Source organism: Erigeron canadensis, chromosome 4 (assembly GCF_010389155.1).
Source record: "Erigeron canadensis isolate Cc75 chromosome 4, C_canadensis_v1, whole genome shotgun sequence".
Classification (NCBI taxonomy): Eukaryota; Viridiplantae; Streptophyta; class Magnoliopsida; order Asterales; family Asteraceae; genus Erigeron; species Erigeron canadensis.
The window spans coordinates 21,344,615-21,364,497 of NC_057764.1; the positions used below are offsets into that span (position 1 = coordinate 21,344,615).

The 19,883-nt window shown below is 35.6% G+C and overlaps 1 protein-coding gene and 1 long non-coding RNA gene across 6 annotated transcripts; one reads left to right on the forward strand and one right to left on the reverse strand.

The window, feature by feature from the left end:
- Positions 1 to 811: 811 nt before the first annotated feature.
- Positions 812 to 4,232, forward strand: LOC122596372. Of its 5 annotated transcripts, none has more exons than XR_006323313.1 (7): positions 812 to 1,058; positions 1,874 to 2,096; positions 2,176 to 2,299; positions 2,365 to 2,708; positions 2,805 to 2,941; positions 3,025 to 3,229; positions 3,746 to 4,232. It is a non-coding gene; the product is annotated as an uncharacterized LOC122596372 (long non-coding RNA). The 5 variants fall into 5 exon arrangements; XR_006323314.1 differs by having other exon boundaries at positions 2,176 to 2,273; XR_006323311.1 differs by having other exon boundaries at positions 1,868 to 2,096; positions 2,176 to 2,708.
- Positions 4,233 to 6,951: 2,719 nt separating this feature from the next.
- Positions 6,952 to 8,582, reverse strand: LOC122597145. Its single transcript, XM_043769777.1, has 2 exons — positions 8,360 to 8,582; positions 6,952 to 8,135 (listed from the first exon to the last, which is right to left on the reverse strand). The coding sequence occupies exons 1-2, from the start codon at positions 8,580 to 8,582 to the stop codon at positions 6,952 to 6,954; spliced, it is 1,407 nt and encodes a 468-aa protein (XP_043625712.1).
- Positions 8,583 to 19,883: the final 11,301 nt, after the last annotated feature.

Below are 19,883 nucleotides of genomic sequence, written 5' to 3' on the forward strand. Positions count from 1 at the left end.
AATTGTTCCAAAAACATGAAAACATAATGGAGTGCATGTATGCTCCTTTCGACATTGGTACATGTAAAATTGTACCGCTGTTTTTCATGCAAACATGAAGTGTTTCAACTGTTAACTTGAATGTGACATCCTGCAGCATTTGGAACACAACACCTTACAAGAGGTTAACTGCAACGGGTGTAATACACAATGTGTTAAAAAGAAGCTACCCACTACACCGTTTCTTTTATCGCGTGCCCATATTAATGCTTCTTCAAGCGTTCCTCCTATAGCCGACATTTGCATCATTGGCCCGGTATACTTGCTCATGTTGACACCCCTATAATCCAAATCCATTAAGGCCGATAAGAAACCAACTACTCTATTGTATCCATACAAACATAGGCTGATAAAAAACCGTTATTAAATCGTCACATGACACGAGTAACATTCTATAATTATTAAAGTAAAATAATCAAATAAATATCTAGTGTTGTAATATAGTATTGCCATTTTAAAAAGCTAAATAAATATGAAATATATAGCTTAAGCCTGTGTTCTCAAGTTTATATGTAAAGGAAGGGGAAAGAAGAGAAGAGAGATGAATGGAAGAGAATGAGTGCATTTTCCTTCCTTCCAAATCATCCCAAAAGTGGGAAGAAAATATCTTATACAAATTCTATAGAATTCCCCTTCTAAATCCTTTCCCTTCAAAACAAAACTCAAGAACATACCCTAAATAAATAATAAAAAAATACATACAAAATTTTGACTAAATGAATTCATTTAAGTTCCCCTTCAAAATTCCCCTCTCAATTTCCCCTCCCAAATTTCGTATACAGCTGGCCTCCAATATTCCAATTCCCCTCCAAATAATTTCACTTCCCCACCCATTTACATTTCCCAAAAAAATAATATGTGGTATATGATATTGAAAATATCTTCAATCTAAATAGTTCCATATTTTTCTAGCCCAAATTGAGAGTGTGAGTTCACCCACCAGCAACGAGACTATCATCAAGATCCATAGTTTAGTCGTGACATCATCATCCTCTTACATTACGGTTGTTCATCCTTAGGTAATAATGTTCTATTATTGATTTGTTTGTTTTATTATTCATATTTCCAACTGTAGAATTTTATCAATATTATTCAAGGTATAGAAGCTAGGCGATGAAAGTACTTCAAAAATATTTTAGTTTTCATTTTTTCAATTAATAATTAGGATCTCAAATTCTCAATATATTTTTACTTCTTTGACATACAATTACTGTAGAAACTCAAAATAAAAGATGAGTGTTTTTAACGGGTTACTAAACTTGTCATGTTATTGTATCTAGTTTTATTGACACACATGTTTTGTTTGTTGTTGTTATATTCTTATTTTTTGTGTATTAATTTTTATTTTCTTGTCAATAGTTATCGAGTATGTCGACGGGTAATGATAGAGAATGGATGTACAAAAGGAAAAATTATGATAGATTGATTAATAATGAATGTATTAGAAAAGTAGACATAGAAATCTTAGATGTAGTCTTTAGTAATGAAGCAATTGTTAAAAGAAAAACCACAGATCAAACAATAATACTATAGATTAGGTGTCCATGTTGATTCAGAAGAGGATAATGATGTTGATCTTGTATTATCCGATCATTAGTCATATTAAGAATATGTATTTAACAAATAATAATGTAGTATCTTATGCTTTCTGGTTAATCATGTCTCCTAGTTCCTTGTTGATTCACAATATATTGGCACTATATGCTGATGTAGTATGGATTTAATTATAATCTTGACTCGTGAGTAGTATATAGTTGTAGTGTTTATTTAGTATATTTTGCTTCTTTATTTATTGTACATCAACAACTTGTTATCTCATTTTCTTTAGCTGTAGAAATTATGGCTCGTGGAGGCAACAATGGTGGCAAAAGAAGGAGAGTCACTGGTAGCCGAGAGCTAAGTAGTGCAAGAGAAATTGAAGTGCCCTTGAATTCACCTAGCACTAATGAGTCTCACAATGAGGTTCCACTAACTAATGATGTAGGGGGGTCAGACTTATCACAACAAACACCGACTCTTTCAGCACACAAACCATACATTTTCCCTTATAAAAACAAGTGTGTTCATGTTTTCAACTTATTTTTGAACTGATAAAGTATAGTTAATTTTAATTATATATCTTTGTTCATTGTGAAGGTTTACAGATCTAAAGGTGGGAAAAGTTATCATTTTTTATTTCAAGAGCATGTTTAGTGGGCCTTGGCCAAGATGGACCGATGTTCCTAAAGGGCACCGTAAGTTGGTGTTTGAGTCATTCCAGGTTGTTACTTAATTATTAAACTTGATAAAATCGACAATGTTATATATGTATATATTGCAATTTAGCGAACATATCAATGGGATTCAAGTTTAGACGTTATTGTTGAAAAAAATTGGGAGCATATCATCAAGAAGAGATACTCGGATATCATGTCCACAGTTCAAGATCATGCTGTTAAAATGGCGAGAAAAGTGGGTGTGAATGTTTGAGATTTGATTGATGTTAAGCCTTTTTATCCGGAGTGGATTGATGAAAATTTTTTGCAAAAATGATTGACGATGTATGGAATACAAGTGAGTGGAAACATATCTCAAAATCATGAAAAGACAATAGAGCCACACCAATAGAGGGGCAGATGTCTAGAAATTCAGGTGGATCACTTAGCTTCGATCATCATCAATTATGAATGGTAAATATACTTTCTGTTTAAGGTTCTTGTTATTTTTGTATTTGCCCATTACTAATTTTCCTTCTTATTCACATCTTTTAATTGTGAGTTTTTTAGGAGAAGGAAAAAGGTGGCCCAGTTCCCGAGATAGATGTTTGCAAAGAGACCTACACTAAGACACTCAAGGCATCAGAGAAGGCTGCAGGTGCACCTACTCAGTATACTACCATGTAGTCTGGGATGGGATGGTGCTGGTTAGTTTATTCTTAAGCATGTTTTGTATATGTCAGGCTTATGGTTTTATCAAATAATAATCAGTATTTATGGTTATACATAGGAAAAATACTTAGAACTTGCAACAGAGAGGTTTGGGTCAGAGCGTGAAAGTCATCCAAAACGTATCGATAGAGAGTTATGGGAGCAGGCTAGTGGAGGGATGAAGAAAGGGACATTGTTTGGAATATCCAATGACAAGAGGACATTGACAACCGTCATGGGTTGCTGGACTTTCTGGTCCAAACATGGGTGGGACATCTAATGAGGTTAGCTTATTCTTATTAGCTCACAATTCTCTTTTATTTGTAGTTACTAGTGAAAGTCAATAACAGTTCAGTTCTTGGTCAATGATTTGTTCTGGCCAATGGATAACTGAAAACCTGAGAGGCCTCAATAACTGAATGTTACGTTATATGTTTCTAAATGTTTATATTTGGATTTGTTTTAACAAGTACCACATTCTTAGAATGTCTTTAGATTTGGATTTGGTTTATTACATGTTTGTAAATCTACAATTTGCTGTTATACACTTGAAATGTTATGAACTTGTTTGACGAGGTCATGAGGAGTAGAATTGTAGTTTCAGTCCTTTATTGCATCGGAAAACTATCCTAGGTGAGAACTAACACATCCTATAGCTATGCTGATTTTATCTGAATAATATAATTGTTCGGTCATGTATTTCAATCATATAAGTCAACATAAAAGGGTTATTGTTTGCTGGTAATTGCAGTAATTATACCCCATATTGGCTTGTTACTCATGTGTAGTTAATTTTCTAGGTACAAAGCATGAAACAACAACTTGAAGAACATGAAAAAAAAGCTGAAGTGTTTAGGAAAGAAGTTGAAGAGCTTAGGAAAGAAGCTGAAGAGCGTGCAACACAAATGACTCGATTACAAGAACAAGAATGACAACCCCGTTTAGAAGTTAAAGAAATGAGCGGACAATTGGCTAAGTTAACTGTTTGTACACCAAATCGCATTAGGGTTACAAAAAGGGGTTTTTAGGGGGTTCGAACTGTTTGTTGGCGATTCCCTTATGGTAGAGAGTAAGCCTCTTTACGCCAATTGAATAAGGTTTGCGATGTAGCCGATTAAGATCGTGTTGTTGTGTTATTTTTTGAGTTTATGTGTGAATGAAAATAAGCAGATGAGTCCCCCTCTTGCGAACTCTTTTGAGTCGCTTTTATAGGAGGATCGGGAGAGAGAAACTTGTCGATTGGTTTCTTCCGTGATTTTTAGGGATAGATTTAACTTCCCAAATTAATTGGAACTGATCGTCCGCATTTTAGGGAAGACGAGATTTAGGCAATCTCTTCTTTATTCAAATATTATTTCTAGTTGGGCGCCTTCCCCACGCAGGTTCCTTCATAACGCTGTGGGTTAGCACTTGTCCGTTTGGTAGGTCTTTCGCAGCGTAATATGGATACACCATCAAGCCCCCCAGTCCAAGGGGATGGTTTTTGCCAAATAGACATTCCCTTGAACTATATTCGAAACGTACTGCATTATGAAAGGACATGTTGCAGTTAATGGGAACCAAAAAGTCACTGCACGTATCCCTAGGTGTGTGATCGACGGTTGGGACTTTTACTCTTCTGTGCTAAAACAATTTGCTGCGCAGGAATATTTATTGTTTCAATTGAACTTCTGCCTTCAGTCTTTTCGCTACTCCCTCCCCATAGGTCACTATTTCCGCTTTTTCTTTCACATACCCCCATCTCGTTTTATTTTCTTCAAAAATCTCCGTCTTTTGTTTTTCTCGCCAAATTCTAGAGCCATGTCAAAAAGAAAGGTTACCGACATCGATGATGACTCTTTCTCGAACAAAGGGAAGGGTCTTGCTGCGTTTCCTCCCATCTCCTTTTCTGGTGATTCTTCTCGAAAATTCATGGAGGAGGAGCTCTTATTTGATAACATGAGTGAACGAAAAAATCTCTTGGTCTGTGGTATGTGTTGAGAATATGAGTATTCTCAGGATATGTTGAAGGAGTCCCAGCTTGTCATCACTAGTTTATTTGACCGGGTTGCCTACTTGGAGAAGCGCTTATCTGAGCAAGATGTGGAGATGAAGGTGTTGCGTGCGGGTTTGAAGAGGCGTCATGATGAGCTTTTGGAAAAGGATCTGGACAATGTTGAACTTCGCCGGGAGGTAAAAGTGTTTGTGAAAGAAGTAATTCCCCATATTTGTGAAACTCTTGCTTTAGGGCCAGAGGCTGTTGCTTTAGTTGATGCCGTCATGAATGCTTCAAAGAAGAAAGGGATGGCTTTTATTCAGCATTCCGATCAGTCTCCTGAATATCTCCAGGCTAAACAGGTGTTCGACGAAGCCATCTCAAAGCTGGCGAATTACCAGAGTAACTATGTTCATGATCTCACCCACCTGCACAATACTGGGGCGCACAGTTTCCTAGTCATGAAACCCCGGTTTGGTTAACTGTAGTGAATATTTTTTAGACTTATTTTGGTATGTACCTTTTAATCCATTTTGATATCAAACTATGGTACCCATATGCATGATTAACAGACGGTTTAGTTTCTTATTTTGCTTATGATATGTTTTTATATGACCATATTCTGTGTGCTTATCATTTTATAGCAAATTTTGCCATTATTAGCTTGAGGATTAATTTTTAGAAGTATTTAAAACTTGCTTCTCTTACGTGATTACGTGTATAAGGTTAGCTTATTCAGACGTCCCTGTTAGCTTGTTCCCTTTTTACGAGGGTAGCGACCCCCCCAAGGCGAATATCACCTTGACGCTTTTGCCCCAGCCGTACGGGACTTTCTGCGGTTTTTCTGATATATATGGCCATTTTATATATATTTTGTTTGCACTTTCCCGTAAGGTTTTGATGCTTGAATGAGGCACTTGGCCAAATGTACGCATGAGCAGAATTACTTGCAGGCATTTTTATTTAGTACTACGTATATTTTAAAAGGGAAAGGAATTCTAACAGTAGAATTTCCGCAAATTTGAGCCATTCCATGTTCTGTCAACCGGAGCTCCTTCGGGTGTTTCCAGTTCGTATGTTCCTTTTCCACATGCTCTCCTTACCCTGTATGGACCCTCCCAAGTAGGTCCCATTTTTCCAGTGTATTCTTTTTCGCTTGTGCTATTCAACCGCAACACGTAGTCACCAACTTTGAATGTTGTTGGGTTTACCCTTTTGTTGTAATACCCTTCAATCTTCTTTTTAAACGCGGGTTCTCTGATGGCGGCGATTTCTCGTCGTTCTTCCAGCAAATCCAGGTCTATCCTTAGTTTGTCTTCGTTCCCTTCGGTGTTAATCATCCTGTGGGTAGAGACTTGGAATTCTGCTGGGACGACAGCCTCCGTTCCGAATGCTAGACTGAAAGGGGTTTCTCCATTGCTTCGTTTTGGCGTTGTCCTGTTGGCCCATAAGACTAGTGGTAGGTTATCTATCCATCCCTTGTGGTTTCGCCCTAAGCGCTTCTCCATTCCCTTAATTATTTCCCTGTTGGTTACCTCCACCTGCCCGTTCCCTTGGGGATGGTAAACGGATGTGAAGGATTGTTGAATTTGCAATTGCTTGCAGAATTCTGGGAAAACACCTTTGGCAACTTGTGGGCCATTATCTGAGACAATTGTATGAGGTATTCCAAATGTGTAGATGATGTGTTCCCATACAAACTTCTTCATTTGGTCTCCGTTTGTCGTGGCCAGCGGCTTTGCCTCTACCCACTTAGTGAAGTAATCGATGGCGACAACCAAGAATTTTTTCTTGTTTTGGGCTTCAGGAAGAGGTCCCACAGTGTCGATGCCCCATTTTATGAAGGGCCATGCCGACGTGACGGAGGTCATATCATTCTTAGGTTGTCTCGGGACGTTGCCACGTATCTGGCATGACTCGCAATTCTTCAATAATGCTGTGGAGTCCTGATGCATTGTCGGCCAAAAATACCTTAGCCTCATAGCCTTCGTTGCGACGGATCTCGCTCCTGCATGTACTCCGCAGATTCCTTCATGTATTTCTCGGATGATCATTTCTGCTTGGTTTGGACCTATGCATCGGAGCCATGGCGTGACGAAGCCTTTTTTGTACAGTTTTTATCTTAGATCTTATATTGCGGGCTTTTACCCTTATCTTTCGGGCTTCGTCCTTGTCTGCGGGGAGTATTCCGCTTATTAGGTACTCGTAAATGGGGGTCATCCAATTTTTGCCCTCTTCCTCCACAAGGTCAGAGACTTGTTTTTCTTCGATCGATCTTTCCTTGAGGACTTCTACCAGTACTTGTTTCCCTAGGTGTCCGAATGTGAGTGAAGCTAGCTTGCTCAAGGCGTCTGCTTTTTTGTTTTGGTTCCTTCGAATGTGCTCTATTTCAAAGTGACTGAAACATTCCATCAGTTCCTGCACCTTTTGTAGGTATAGTTTTGTAGTATTCTGCTTGGCTTCGTAGTCCCCTTTAACTTGGTTTGCGACCAATTGGGAATTGACATATACCTGTAGGTTGCGGATCTTCATATCTCTGGCGATCCGAAGTCCTGCTAGCAATGCCTCGTACTTAGCTTCGTTATTTGTTACTCCAAACTCAAATCTCAGAGCATAGGTAAATTCTTTGCCTTCGGGACTGACTAGCATCAAACTGGCTCCACAGCCATCGGAGCTTGCGGCTCCATCGGTGTACAATTTCCATACATCATTTTCGACGTTCCCCAATACTTCGAGTGACACATAGTGTGTCATCGAGTTTTCGCCCTCGTGGACTTCGCTAATGAAGTCAGCCAACACTTGCCCTTTAATTGCATTCCTGGCCATGAACTCAATGTCGTGCTCCCCCAATTCGATGGCCCACTTGGCCACACGTCCCGACTTCTCTGGCTTAAGCAATATCTGCCTTATTGGCTTATTAGATAATACGACGATGGGATGCGCCTGAAAGTACCTTCGCAACCTGCGTGCTACGTGGACAAGGGCCAAGGTCAGTTTTTCTAACTCGGGATAGTTGGCTTCTGCGCCTTGCAGGACTTTGCTCAAAAAGTAAATGGGTATCTGTTGTTTATCCCTTTCTGCCACAAGCACAGCGCTGACGCATTCAATTGAGGCGGCCAGATACACGTAGAGTATTTCTTTTGGCTTTGGGGCTGTTAGCATTGGCAGGTCCGCAATATATTTTCTCATCTGCTCCAGAGCTCTTCCCGCCTCCTCTGTCCATGTGAAGTCCTTATTCTTAAGACATCCTTTCAACACTTTAAAAAAAGGTAATTGCTTGTGGCTCCGCGTGATAGGAAGCGGCTAAGGGCGGCAAGTTTGCCATTCAGGCTTTGGGCTTCTTTGATTGTCCTTGGTGCCGAAATTTGCTTTAACTTATTTATCTTGGAGGGATTTGCGTGGATGCCTTTGTTACTTACATAATACCCTAAAAATTTGCCTTCTTCCACTCCAAACGAACACTTTTTGGGGTTGAGTTTCATGTTGATTTTCCTGAGGTTCCCGAAGGTTTCCAGGATATCTTCGATGAGTCTCTCTTCGTCCCTACTTTTGATAACCATGTTGTCGACGTATGCTTCTAGATTCCTTCCTATCTGTGTAGCGAAAGCCTTGTCGACTAATCTTTGGTACGTAGCTCCTGCGTTCTTAAGGCCGAAGGGCATCTTTCGATAACAATAGGTTCCCTTACTGGTGTAGAAGGCTGTCTTGTCTTCATCTTCCTCCGCCAACTATATCTGGTGGTATCCTTTGTATGCATCCAAAAAACACTTTAGCTTATGCTCTGCTAGCGATTCTACTTTCCAATCAATCTCCGGGAGGAGGTAACAGTCTTTTGGGCATGCCTTATTGATATTTGTAAAGTCAACGCACATCCTTCACCCTCCATTTCCTTTCTTGACCATTATTGGGTTAGCGATCCAAATAGGGTACACTGACTCCCTTATTATCCATGCTTTGAGTAGTTCGTCCACCTCCTACCTGGCTGCCTCATCTCTTTCAGCGGAAAGGCTGCGTTTCTTCTGGTGAACACGCTCTATATGCTTGTGCTCCTTCAGACGATGCTCCGTGACGAATGGTTTTTCTTCCAATGTTAGGGTTCTTGGAACCCCCGTCATATCTGAATAGTCCCATGCAAAGACATCTACATTGGCCTGTAACAGTTTTTTAAGTTTGTGCTTGCACCCTTCTGAAAGTTGGTTACCTATGGAGATCGTTTGTTCGGGAAAGTTTGGGTTAATCACCAACTTTGTTGCGTCCTCTTCTTCCTGCGTTTTCATGGGGGTAGGTGGGACGTCGTCATCTACCCTTTTCACATCATTGATCTGTTTTATTGGCTCATAAGAGGAGTGAATCGATCCTATCCTTGTTTCAGATTGGAATTTAATGACCCTATGGATGACAGAGGGGACCATTTTCATCCTTTGCATCGCGGGTCTTCCCAAAATTATATTGTAGGGGGATGGAGATCGTACTATCGAGAGATCCAGCGTCTCTGTTCGCTCGTGTATCCCATCTGTGATGGTCACGTCTAGGTCAACTTCTCCCAATGGCCATGCATGTTTCCCGGAAAAACCTACCAATGGTTCCTGGGAATCCGTCCTTCGGGCTCGTATGGATTCTGGCATTTTGAGGAAGCAGTGTTCGAAGATAACGTCACATTCACTCCCCCCGTCCAGATACACCCTCCGGACGTCAACATTAAATACAGTGGCTTGGATGATGAGCGGATCGCTCGAAGGTTTGTTTTTTCCTAATAACAGGAAATAAAAACCTTCCGACGTCGTTTTGGCCACAGTCAGGTCGCTGATTCTTGCTTGTTGAATGGCCAGAGCAGACGTTCTTCCTCTCGTCATCCTGTCTTTTTTCTTTACCATTTTCACAGCGTAAGATGCACAGAACGGTATATTAGTGGGTTTTTCTAGTTCAATAGAGCGGTCCCACGGATGGCGCCAATGTTTGTACACCAAATCGCATTAGGGTTAAAAAAGGGGTTTTTAGGGGGTTCGAACTATTTGTTGGCGATTCCCTTATGGTAGAGAGTAAGCCTCTTTACGCCAATTGAATAGAGTTTGCGATGTAGCCGATCAAGATCGTGTTGTTGTGTTGTTTTTTGAGTTTATGTGTGAATGAAAATAAGCAGATGAGTCCCCCTCTTGCGAACTCTTTTGAGTCGCCTTTATAGGAGGATCGGGAGAGAGAAACTTGTCAATTGGTTTCTTCCGTGATTTTTAGGGATAGATTTAACTTCCCAAATTAATTGGAACTGATCGTCCGCATTTTAGGGAAGAAGAGATTTAGGCAATCTCTTCTTTATTCAAATATTATTTTCAGTTGGGCGTCTTCCCCACGCAGGTTCCTTCGTAACGCTGTGGGTTAGCACTTGTCCGTTTGGTAGGTCTTTCGCAGCGTAATATGGATACACCATCATTAACCAAAATCCTCAATGAAAAGTTTCCACCATCTGCCTAGCTTTTATCTCGACTATATATGAATATGAAATATATTATGCTATCTAGCTGGCAACATTTTTGATATGTTGATGTTAGTAATCATCAAATGTGGATGGCACCTTTCTTTTGTACATTTCTCTTTTGTATCACTTCTTTTGTGAATTCTCTAGTTCTTTAACTTTATGTTATTAAATTATGAAAGTTTGACTACGAGATCAGCCTAGTATTATTTGATAGATAATTTGCCAACATAGTAGGCCTTTCTAATCTAATTAGTAAATTTATCATAAATATTTTTCGACAGATTTTCCGAGGGGTATATTTATATATAAAGAAATTGATAATATATTATTTTCAGTAATTTGCGACAAAATTGGTTCAAAAAGTCCATTAGAAAATCCGTCGCTAATGTTTTGATTTCCGACAGACTCATTGCACTTGCAGGCAGACTTCCGACTAGTTTTCCAACGAAATGATCTGTCGGAAGGTTATTCTGACCGTCGGAAAATCTGTCAAAAACAGTTTTGTGACAAGGGTTTTTCCGACAGAAAATTTCTGTCGCAATTACGTAGTAAATGGCGATTTCCGACGGATTTCTGACAGATTTTTCTGTCGGAAAATGAGTCATTTTCTAGTAGTGTGCAAATATAAAAAAGTAACACGCAAACTTGCAATTACAAAGAACCTGTTATGTTGACTGTCATGTTGGACAGTTGGAGGCCCTGGCACTTGGTGCAGTGGCTCTCAGTTAGCAATTTCATAGTTGATGAAAATTGCACACAATTTTCTAAGGATTTATCTTTCTACAATTTCTAGATTCTACCACAAACCGCACCTGGAAGAATTAGGTCGATGTTTTACTCAAAGTTAAATATTTCTAAAATCTAAAGATTCATGCATAGTACTAATATACCTCAACGGGTAGCTGTTGATACTTGATGTCTCCAAAAGTGAAGTAGAAGGTCACTCACACTCCACTTGTTCTTTTACTTGTCTATCCTGCACACAAACTCAATCAACAATTCAACATCCAAAAAGAGTTCCTTGAATCATATACTTAAAATGTTCATGAACGTCGTACAAATCAAACCTGATAAAGAGGTTTGTGTGAAGATTGCTGACGTCATAGATCCGTATCAAAAAACCATTATTGAAATATGAAACATGAGAGTTTAAGATGTAAGTGGCCCACAACTCAACTATCCCACAAATGCAAATGCACAACAAAGTACCATGCCGTTTTTTTTTTTTTTACAAACTACCATATTAATCCTCGGGATCAGTATCACTCAGGGGACTTCCGTATCTTGACTATACATACAGCAGAAATAAGCAGGAATTGATACTAGCAGCATCGGCAAATCTCTTCCAGGCCGAACAATCTCTGTTCTCTGTCGTTAAAAGAGATCATCCATTCATTTCATAGATAAATGAACGATCTGCCAAAATCCTAGTAGCTTTCAGGTTTCAAACAAGTATGATGTTAATAATCCTGTTAAAGTTTTACCCAAGTTCATATTGAGCACCAATAAACTCCCTGTTTTAGAAGGGATAAATTGTAAGATTGGGATCCATTTAAATTCTAACCGAACGGTCATAAAGGTAAAATCTGATATATGCCACTCATAAACCACAAAATATCATACATGCCCAAAATACAAGCTTTCAATGCATCATGTGCAGAAGTCTTATAGCATGTTCTGGGTATATATGATATTTTGGGGTTTACGGATGGCATATATGAAATTGTCCCAGTCAAAATTACTAGCTCTACACTCACCATAATATAGACTATTAACAAGCTTTAAATGATAGTATCAGCCACAACAAAGGGCAAACACCCAGTTCAGACTAACAAAAACAGTGGCCATAAACCCACCCCAAATCAAATTTACAAGAGTTTACTATTCGAGCGCCCAACCTCACGTCTTCATCCATGCCCACCCAACTACCATCTAAAACCCTGCGATAATTAAAATGTACATCAACTGAGCAATTAATTCTTAAGTTAAAACTAACCCAAGTGGCCAAGTTTACGTTTCCGGGTCATGTTTCTGGTTCTAAAAATGTCTATTATGTATTTTGTGATTGCTGGAAAGGTACTAAAGCAGTCAGAATGGTATAAAACTTATCACAATCAGAGGAAGCAGATCGAAAGAACGGAACACTGTTGTAGCAGCTCAATCACAAAAACAGGGGCAATCTTAGAAATTTTTATCCAACACTATAACCAGTTTCAGCTTTCTAGTTATAAAAGTCATTTTTCAGCGTAAATAAATGAATATATCCGTACAAAAGTACACTCTGAAAATAAATGAATATATCCGAACAAAAGAAGCACTTACAGAAGAGAGTCTCTTGCTTATCCTGCAATTCTCGTATGTTTGTGAGAGTTACACATTAGACATTAGTCACATTACTATAAAACTAAATTCAACAAACCAAGTAATTTTGACGATGTTTACTCACACAGTTTTTTTGCAGTCGTGACAACTGGAAACCAACATAAGAAAAAGGTTTCACGGATAAGCTTTTTACTATGTATGTTACGTATACGTATATCAGTTTCAAAAGTTATATAAACAAAGTATATATGATATATAATCTGAAAGCAGAGCCGACAACGTGAAAATCCAACAAGGTATTGTAGTAACCTTTCTCTATTTCTTCTTCTTTTACCTGATGAAGCAGTAACTGATACTAGCAGCATCGATAAATCTCTTCCAGGCCGAACAATTTCTGTTCTGCTTTATAGCAAACAGAAATCATCCATTCATTTCATAGATAAATGAACAAACAACCAGAATCCCAGTAGCTTTCAGGTTTCGAACAAGTCTGCTGTTAATGATTCTGTTACAGTTTTACCCAAGGTTCTGTTGAATGCCAACAAACTCCCAGTTTTAGAAGGGATAAATTTTAAGACTGGGAACCATTTCAATTCTAATCGGACGGTCATAAAGGTAAAATTTTATATGCCACTCAGAAACCACAAAATATCACAAATGCCCAATATATACCTGAGTCTATTGCCACAATAATCAATATAGACTATTTATAAGCCTTAAACGATAAAATCAGCCACAATAAAGGGAGAACACCCAGTTCAGACGAACAAAAAACCGAACAACGTATTCTAAGTCCAAACTGACCCAAGATATTACTATTTGAAGCATAAACCCAAACCTTCAAGGCTTCAGCCATGCCCACCCAAGTACCATCTAAACCCCTGTGAGAATTAAAATATGCATCAACTGAACAATGTATTCTAAGTCCAAACTGACCCAAGTTTACATATCCGGGTCATGTTCCTGGTTCTAATAATACGCCAATTATGTATTTTGTGAATGCTGGAAAGCTAGTAAAGCTGTCATAATATAGTACAAAACTTATCACAAGCAGAGGAAGCAGATCGAGAGAACTGAACAGTAATGTAGCAGCTCGAAAACAAAAACAGGGGCAATCCTGGATTTTCTATCCAATACTATAAAAGCCATTTCATCTTTCTATTTACAAAAGTCATTTTCAGCGTATTCTGAAAATCTCATATGTTTCTCAGACTTATAGTTTACATATATTCTGATCAAAAACAGGCAAGCTTTTCACATATGTATGTTATGTATATGTATATCAGTGGCAAAAGTTATATCAACAAAGAATATATGATGACTATCTAAAAGCAGAGCTGACAACATGAAGATCCAACAAAGTATTGTAGTAACCTTTCTCTATTTCTTCTACTTTCACCTGATGAAGTAGCAGAGTTTCAATAACAAAATCTTCCCAATTAGTATCAGCTTTCTTTGCCCATTCTTTTCTTTTTTTAGAATTCACAGCATTTTGTACACAGAGCTCATCAGTATCATTTGCAGTCATCCATGGCCGCCTTATCTTCTCAATTCGAATTTGAGCAGCCTTGATCTTTTCGTTTCTGAGGCATAACGTTCAATCCAACATCTTTTTCCAATATTTGATCAAAAAAAAGGTTTTTGCTCATCTCTGAGTTCCTGGTCCAATACTCCAGTGTATCCAAAAAAAGAAAAGACTTGCAGCTCCTAACACGTTCAACTGTCCCAGTTGATGCCTTCATACTAGTATACTCATACAAGAACTTTAGTTAGTTTGAGTGGAGGGTGTCACTTTAGTAAGAAAAAAACAATATCAGGTCATTATGATAAAGCTATTCGTAAGGAAATTTTTATTGATAGATAATTTTTAATAAAATGTTTTTTTTTAGTTCTCTACTAGCTAATTATCCCGGATTTAACTCGGGTATTTCTAAACAAGTTTCGTAAATACATATTTATTGTCATACTGAAACAGAAAAAAAAAAACGTAAGATGTCTATATTTTATAGAAGCAAGCAATGTTATTATACATTAGGTTTATTTTACATTAGGCTGGAAGATTTTAAAATTTGCAAATGTAGGGACTAAAAATTTAAATTTAAAAGATGATGTCATAAATTAATTAGATAAAAAATAAATAATTAATAAGATCAAGTCTAATGATGGTAAATAAATTTTTTTAAAAAAATATTATGTCATTACAATCTTACTTTATTTATATAAGAGATTTTAAATTTTTTTATTAAATGAATGGGTTTTTGATTTCTAAATAACTTATAAAAAAATTTTAAAAAGGTATTCTACATATTATTTTAATTTAAAAATTATGTTAAAAATGTTAGGGGAATGAGAGAAGGAGATGAAAAATAAAATAAAAAATAGAATAACGATACATTGTTTTTTGTTTTTCTTGAAACTATTTTTACCATTTTTCAAACAATTATGAAAAACAAGAGCAAGTACCCACGCGTTGCGGCGGTAAGATGGTGAGGGTCATAGGTAGGTGATACGTGATAAGTCATAGGAGGTGATATGTGATAGAGTGTCATAGTCAAATGTCTTAGCCGTATGGGCTCCACCCTCGGATTTAAAAATTCGTCAAAAATATATCGAATGACATCTCTAATGAAAGAGCATGAAATTTTAAGAACACCCATATAATTTTTATAATTTATCGATGTACGGTTTTTAAGATAAAATTTTTTGAAAGAATTAGAGGAATAAAATGATTTATGGATGAGAGAAAGTTGTAGGCATTGATGTATTGTACATCATGCATTATTATTTGTATATTGTTGAAATTGAAAGTTGAAAGTTGAAACTCTATTTGCTTTATATCTATATAAATATTAAAACAATAGTTATCCTACCATTTTAAAATCTTCTACAATTTAAAGCTATTTTTAAAAATTGCCATATAGGTCTTTATCTTATGTGTCATCTCTATATTTTTTTACAATATATAAATCTACAAAATTATATTATCTAAAACTATTAAATTAAATAAAAATAAAATCTATATATAAAAAAAATCTTACAAAAATAAAAGTAAAAAATCACATTCTATATCATAATAGAAACCGTATGAATTTAAAATCTATTTTTAAAATTGAAAAATATTTGGTTTTCAAATTATTCATTTCTTAATTTTACTATCCAATATAACCAATATTATGTATCACATTGTAATATAGTTTTTTATCCTTTTCGTGATGGTGATTTTACGTTTATAAAAACTATTATCAATTACTAGGTGAATTCAACGTAATTTGAATCATAGGTTTGTTCTTTGTAATCTAATTATAATTTGAATTTGGTTTCTAACTATATCTAATTAAAACTTTTCAACTTTTACGAATTTTATTATTTGATGAAGTAAGTTTTATGAAACTATTTTCTTTGAAAGAGTGTTATGAAATTCTAATAAGTCACATATCACTTTGCAAAAAATAAAAGATCGTTATGATTTTACATTATATGTATATTTTAACTTATTTTATGTGCATTAGTATTGCATGAAGTATAATATGTGATAGTTAATATGAATATTTGATAACGTATGTTTTTATATAAATGCAAAGATTTTCATAAGTAATAAGAGTTATATTTTGAATTAAACTATTTCAATAAATGTAAAAATTTCCATTTAATGATAATATAAATTTATATGTACATGCCTAAATAATGTATAGTTGTTAAAAGTTATTATAAATATTCATATAACTAAAACAACATTTTTAAATAACCGTACATCATGCGGGTAAAAGACATAGTAATTTATATATCTATATATTATATTATAAAGTAGATCTCCCCTGTTTACATATTAAATTTCAACATTTACTTTCCCAAAATGCCCATATTTCAATTTTATATTTACCTAACACTCTTTCTCTCTCCTCAAATCTCAACAAATCATTTGTTTTCTCTTTCCTCCATAAATCATTTATTCCTCCAATTCATTAAAAATCTTTTATCTCAAAAACCGTATATCGATAAATTATAAAAGTTATATGGGTGTTCTTAAAATTTCATGCTCTTTCATTAGAGATGTCAATCGATATACTTTCGACGAATTTTTAAATCCGAGGGCGGAGCCCGTACGGCTAAGGCATTTGGCTATCACACTTTATGACCTATCACCCCCATCATCTCATCGCCGCAACGCGCAGGTACTTGCTCTCGTATAGTATAGATATAGATAACTAGTGTTTACGGTAACTAATTAAACGTGCTATAAAACATTTTGATTTTAAATATCATGATGTATCCATGTCATCGTAACATATTTATACGCATAAATACCAATATAATTTGCATACAAATATACCAACACATGATTACGAGTTAGTTGTTTTGTGTTTCTTCTTCAACATAACTTGATATAACTTTTTCAATTGAGCAGCCTTTTTGTACATGAGGGTTACATCTTAGATTTGGATTCTTTTGTGTGTTATGTCTAATTGTCTATATATAACTAATACAAACCCTTTGTTTTCTTTAAAATTAAATTCAATAGATTACTTTTTTGGTACTAGTTCTCATTAAGATGCTTTAAATCTTAAGATTAACGTATATTCTTTATTCCATAGCTATGAATACACTTTTGGCGGGTTTGTAAGTATGATCATGATTATGTTTTCCGAGTTTTAAAACAATATTCGGTAAGGTATGAAATGATAGAACATGTGTATGTATCATGCATAACAGAATAGCATTTTGCAATTTCCGCGGGTTGGGACTCAATAGTAGCTTAGTCATGATGTATCTCAATGGCTAGCTACAGGGTTCGTAACACCACATTTCACACAAATAAGACTAGTTTATGGATTTCATTTAACACCTAATTACGTGCCTTACACATATATATTACACTCTACTCATAATTAAACACATGTGTATATGTAACCTCATTAATCCTACTACCAGTGTCGGCTTAACGTTTTCGGTGGCTTTAGGCGGGATGAATTTCGGGGCCTTTTAAAAGTCTTTTACAAGAAACCTTTTCCGTCATAAAATCAGTAAAAATATGCCTCGAAAACGGTTTAAATTACACAAGATATAAACAAACTTCATCTTTATGCTTTTTTTTTACAAATAGATTCATCAAACATTTATTAAAAAACAGTACGTATTAATCGTTAAATATAATAAAAGAGAAACAACTTATATTAGTTTTATTGAATTAATATAATTAACCTAATAAAGCAGAGGGATGGAGCGGGAAACGACAGACAACGAGAGAGTGAAGAGCGTATATAACTTGACCAATGTTTTACGCTTTGTTGATCGAAACGACGATGATTTGGATTTTATCTAGCACTTCGTTGTTTGTGTTTGTTCAATTTTACTATGGTTGTTATATGTTTCTTCTTTGCCGTCGTACATAGGAGGTGAAGATTAAAAAAAATAAAATTGAGTGGGCTTATTTTTTGGGGGCCTTAGTATATTAGGGGCTCTAGGTTACGCCTAAGTTCAATTAACTATTAAGCCACCCCTGCTACTACTAGGGCTGTAAACGAACTGAACAGTTCACGAACTGTTCGGTGGGAAGTTCGTTCGTGTTCGTTCGTGTAGTTAAATGAAAGAACTTGAACACAAAAATTTGTTCGTTTAGTTAAATGAAAGAACATGAACAAAGCTCTCGTTCGTTCATTTATGTTTATGAACGTTCGATAATCTGTTCGTGAAAGTTCGTTCATTTATGTTCGTGAACATTTGTTCGCTTATGTTCAATTCGTTTACGTATTTTAATAGCTAATCAACTATACTTAAAAAGTAGTTTTAAATATAAATATTTTTTTATATCATATATATATATGTATATATATACATATAACATATTAATATTAATGTATATTAAATTATTAATACATACTATCTATATTTTAAGAAAAGAAATTAAATATAATTAGTCTTTTTATTAGATAAATGTTGTAAATTTGTATCATAAGTAGGAATATTTCGTAAAACTTTTAGGCGATGAGACATTATTGACAACGAAACGACATTAAATGCTTACTAGTCTTACTAGTACTAAATTCCTTTCTATCATAAGTTATAAAGTTTAGACACAACATCAAAATTAAAATGCAATTTATATTCACCAAGTAAAAAAACCGATAACAACTATAAAAATCTAGTTGAATCTAAGGCTATCTTTTGAGCGGTCACATCATATTCTTACAAATCCTTATAAATCCTTACAAATTCTTATACATCCTTACAAATCCTTCAAATCTTATAATTTTATCTTCAACTATACAAATATCCTTACATATCCTTTTCCCTACACTAAAAACAAAAATATATTAGGTAAGGACAAGTAAGAACATCCTTCAAAAAATCCTTAGTTTTGGAAAAACTTCAACGGCAAAGGATATACAAGGGCACCTAAGAGCACCCAAAGACACCCCATTGGAGATAGCCTAATATCTAAATAAACATTTTAACAGAAGTTTGTTAGAAGCTAATGACGGTTAGTGAGTACTACTCGTAGTATATATATATATATATATATATATATATATATCCGTACATCTATCATTAATTTCATAATCTATCAAATATAGTAACATTTCCCAAATATCTTCCAAAACCTCTCTGATCAGTCTAGTAATCCCCCACCTGGCAATATTGGAAACCCTATTTCCGTAGTCCCCAAGAAAAACACAAAACCCCTTCTTTTTTTTTTCAACTAAACACAAAGCCCCTTTTTTTTCTCATTCATCAAATTCGAAAGTATAGTCCCAAATTTTGCTTGGATACAGTCACATTATCTTGAACGACATCACTACAAACATTCTTATTGCACAAATTTAAGGTAAATGTGGAAATCCCTAATTTGCTAAAATTTTCGATATTTTCCGATTATAACTAAATATACCGACAACACTCACCAAGTTTCGAACTTTGTACGTCGAAAAGGCGTAAAAGAATGTTTTAAAACTAAATCCAAGTTTTCAGTTTGGTTGACAAAAGTGTAAAATTTTTATGGATTTTTGAAGTTTTTAAGCTTTACTTTGTTAAGAAAGGTTTTTGAAATATTTTCCAAATCAATTTACAACCAAGTCCCTTTACTAAATTTTCGTTTAATATATAATATTTTACCAAAACGTTTATGGTTTCTTCGTTTATAGAATCTAATTTATGGTTTTGGTTTATGCGG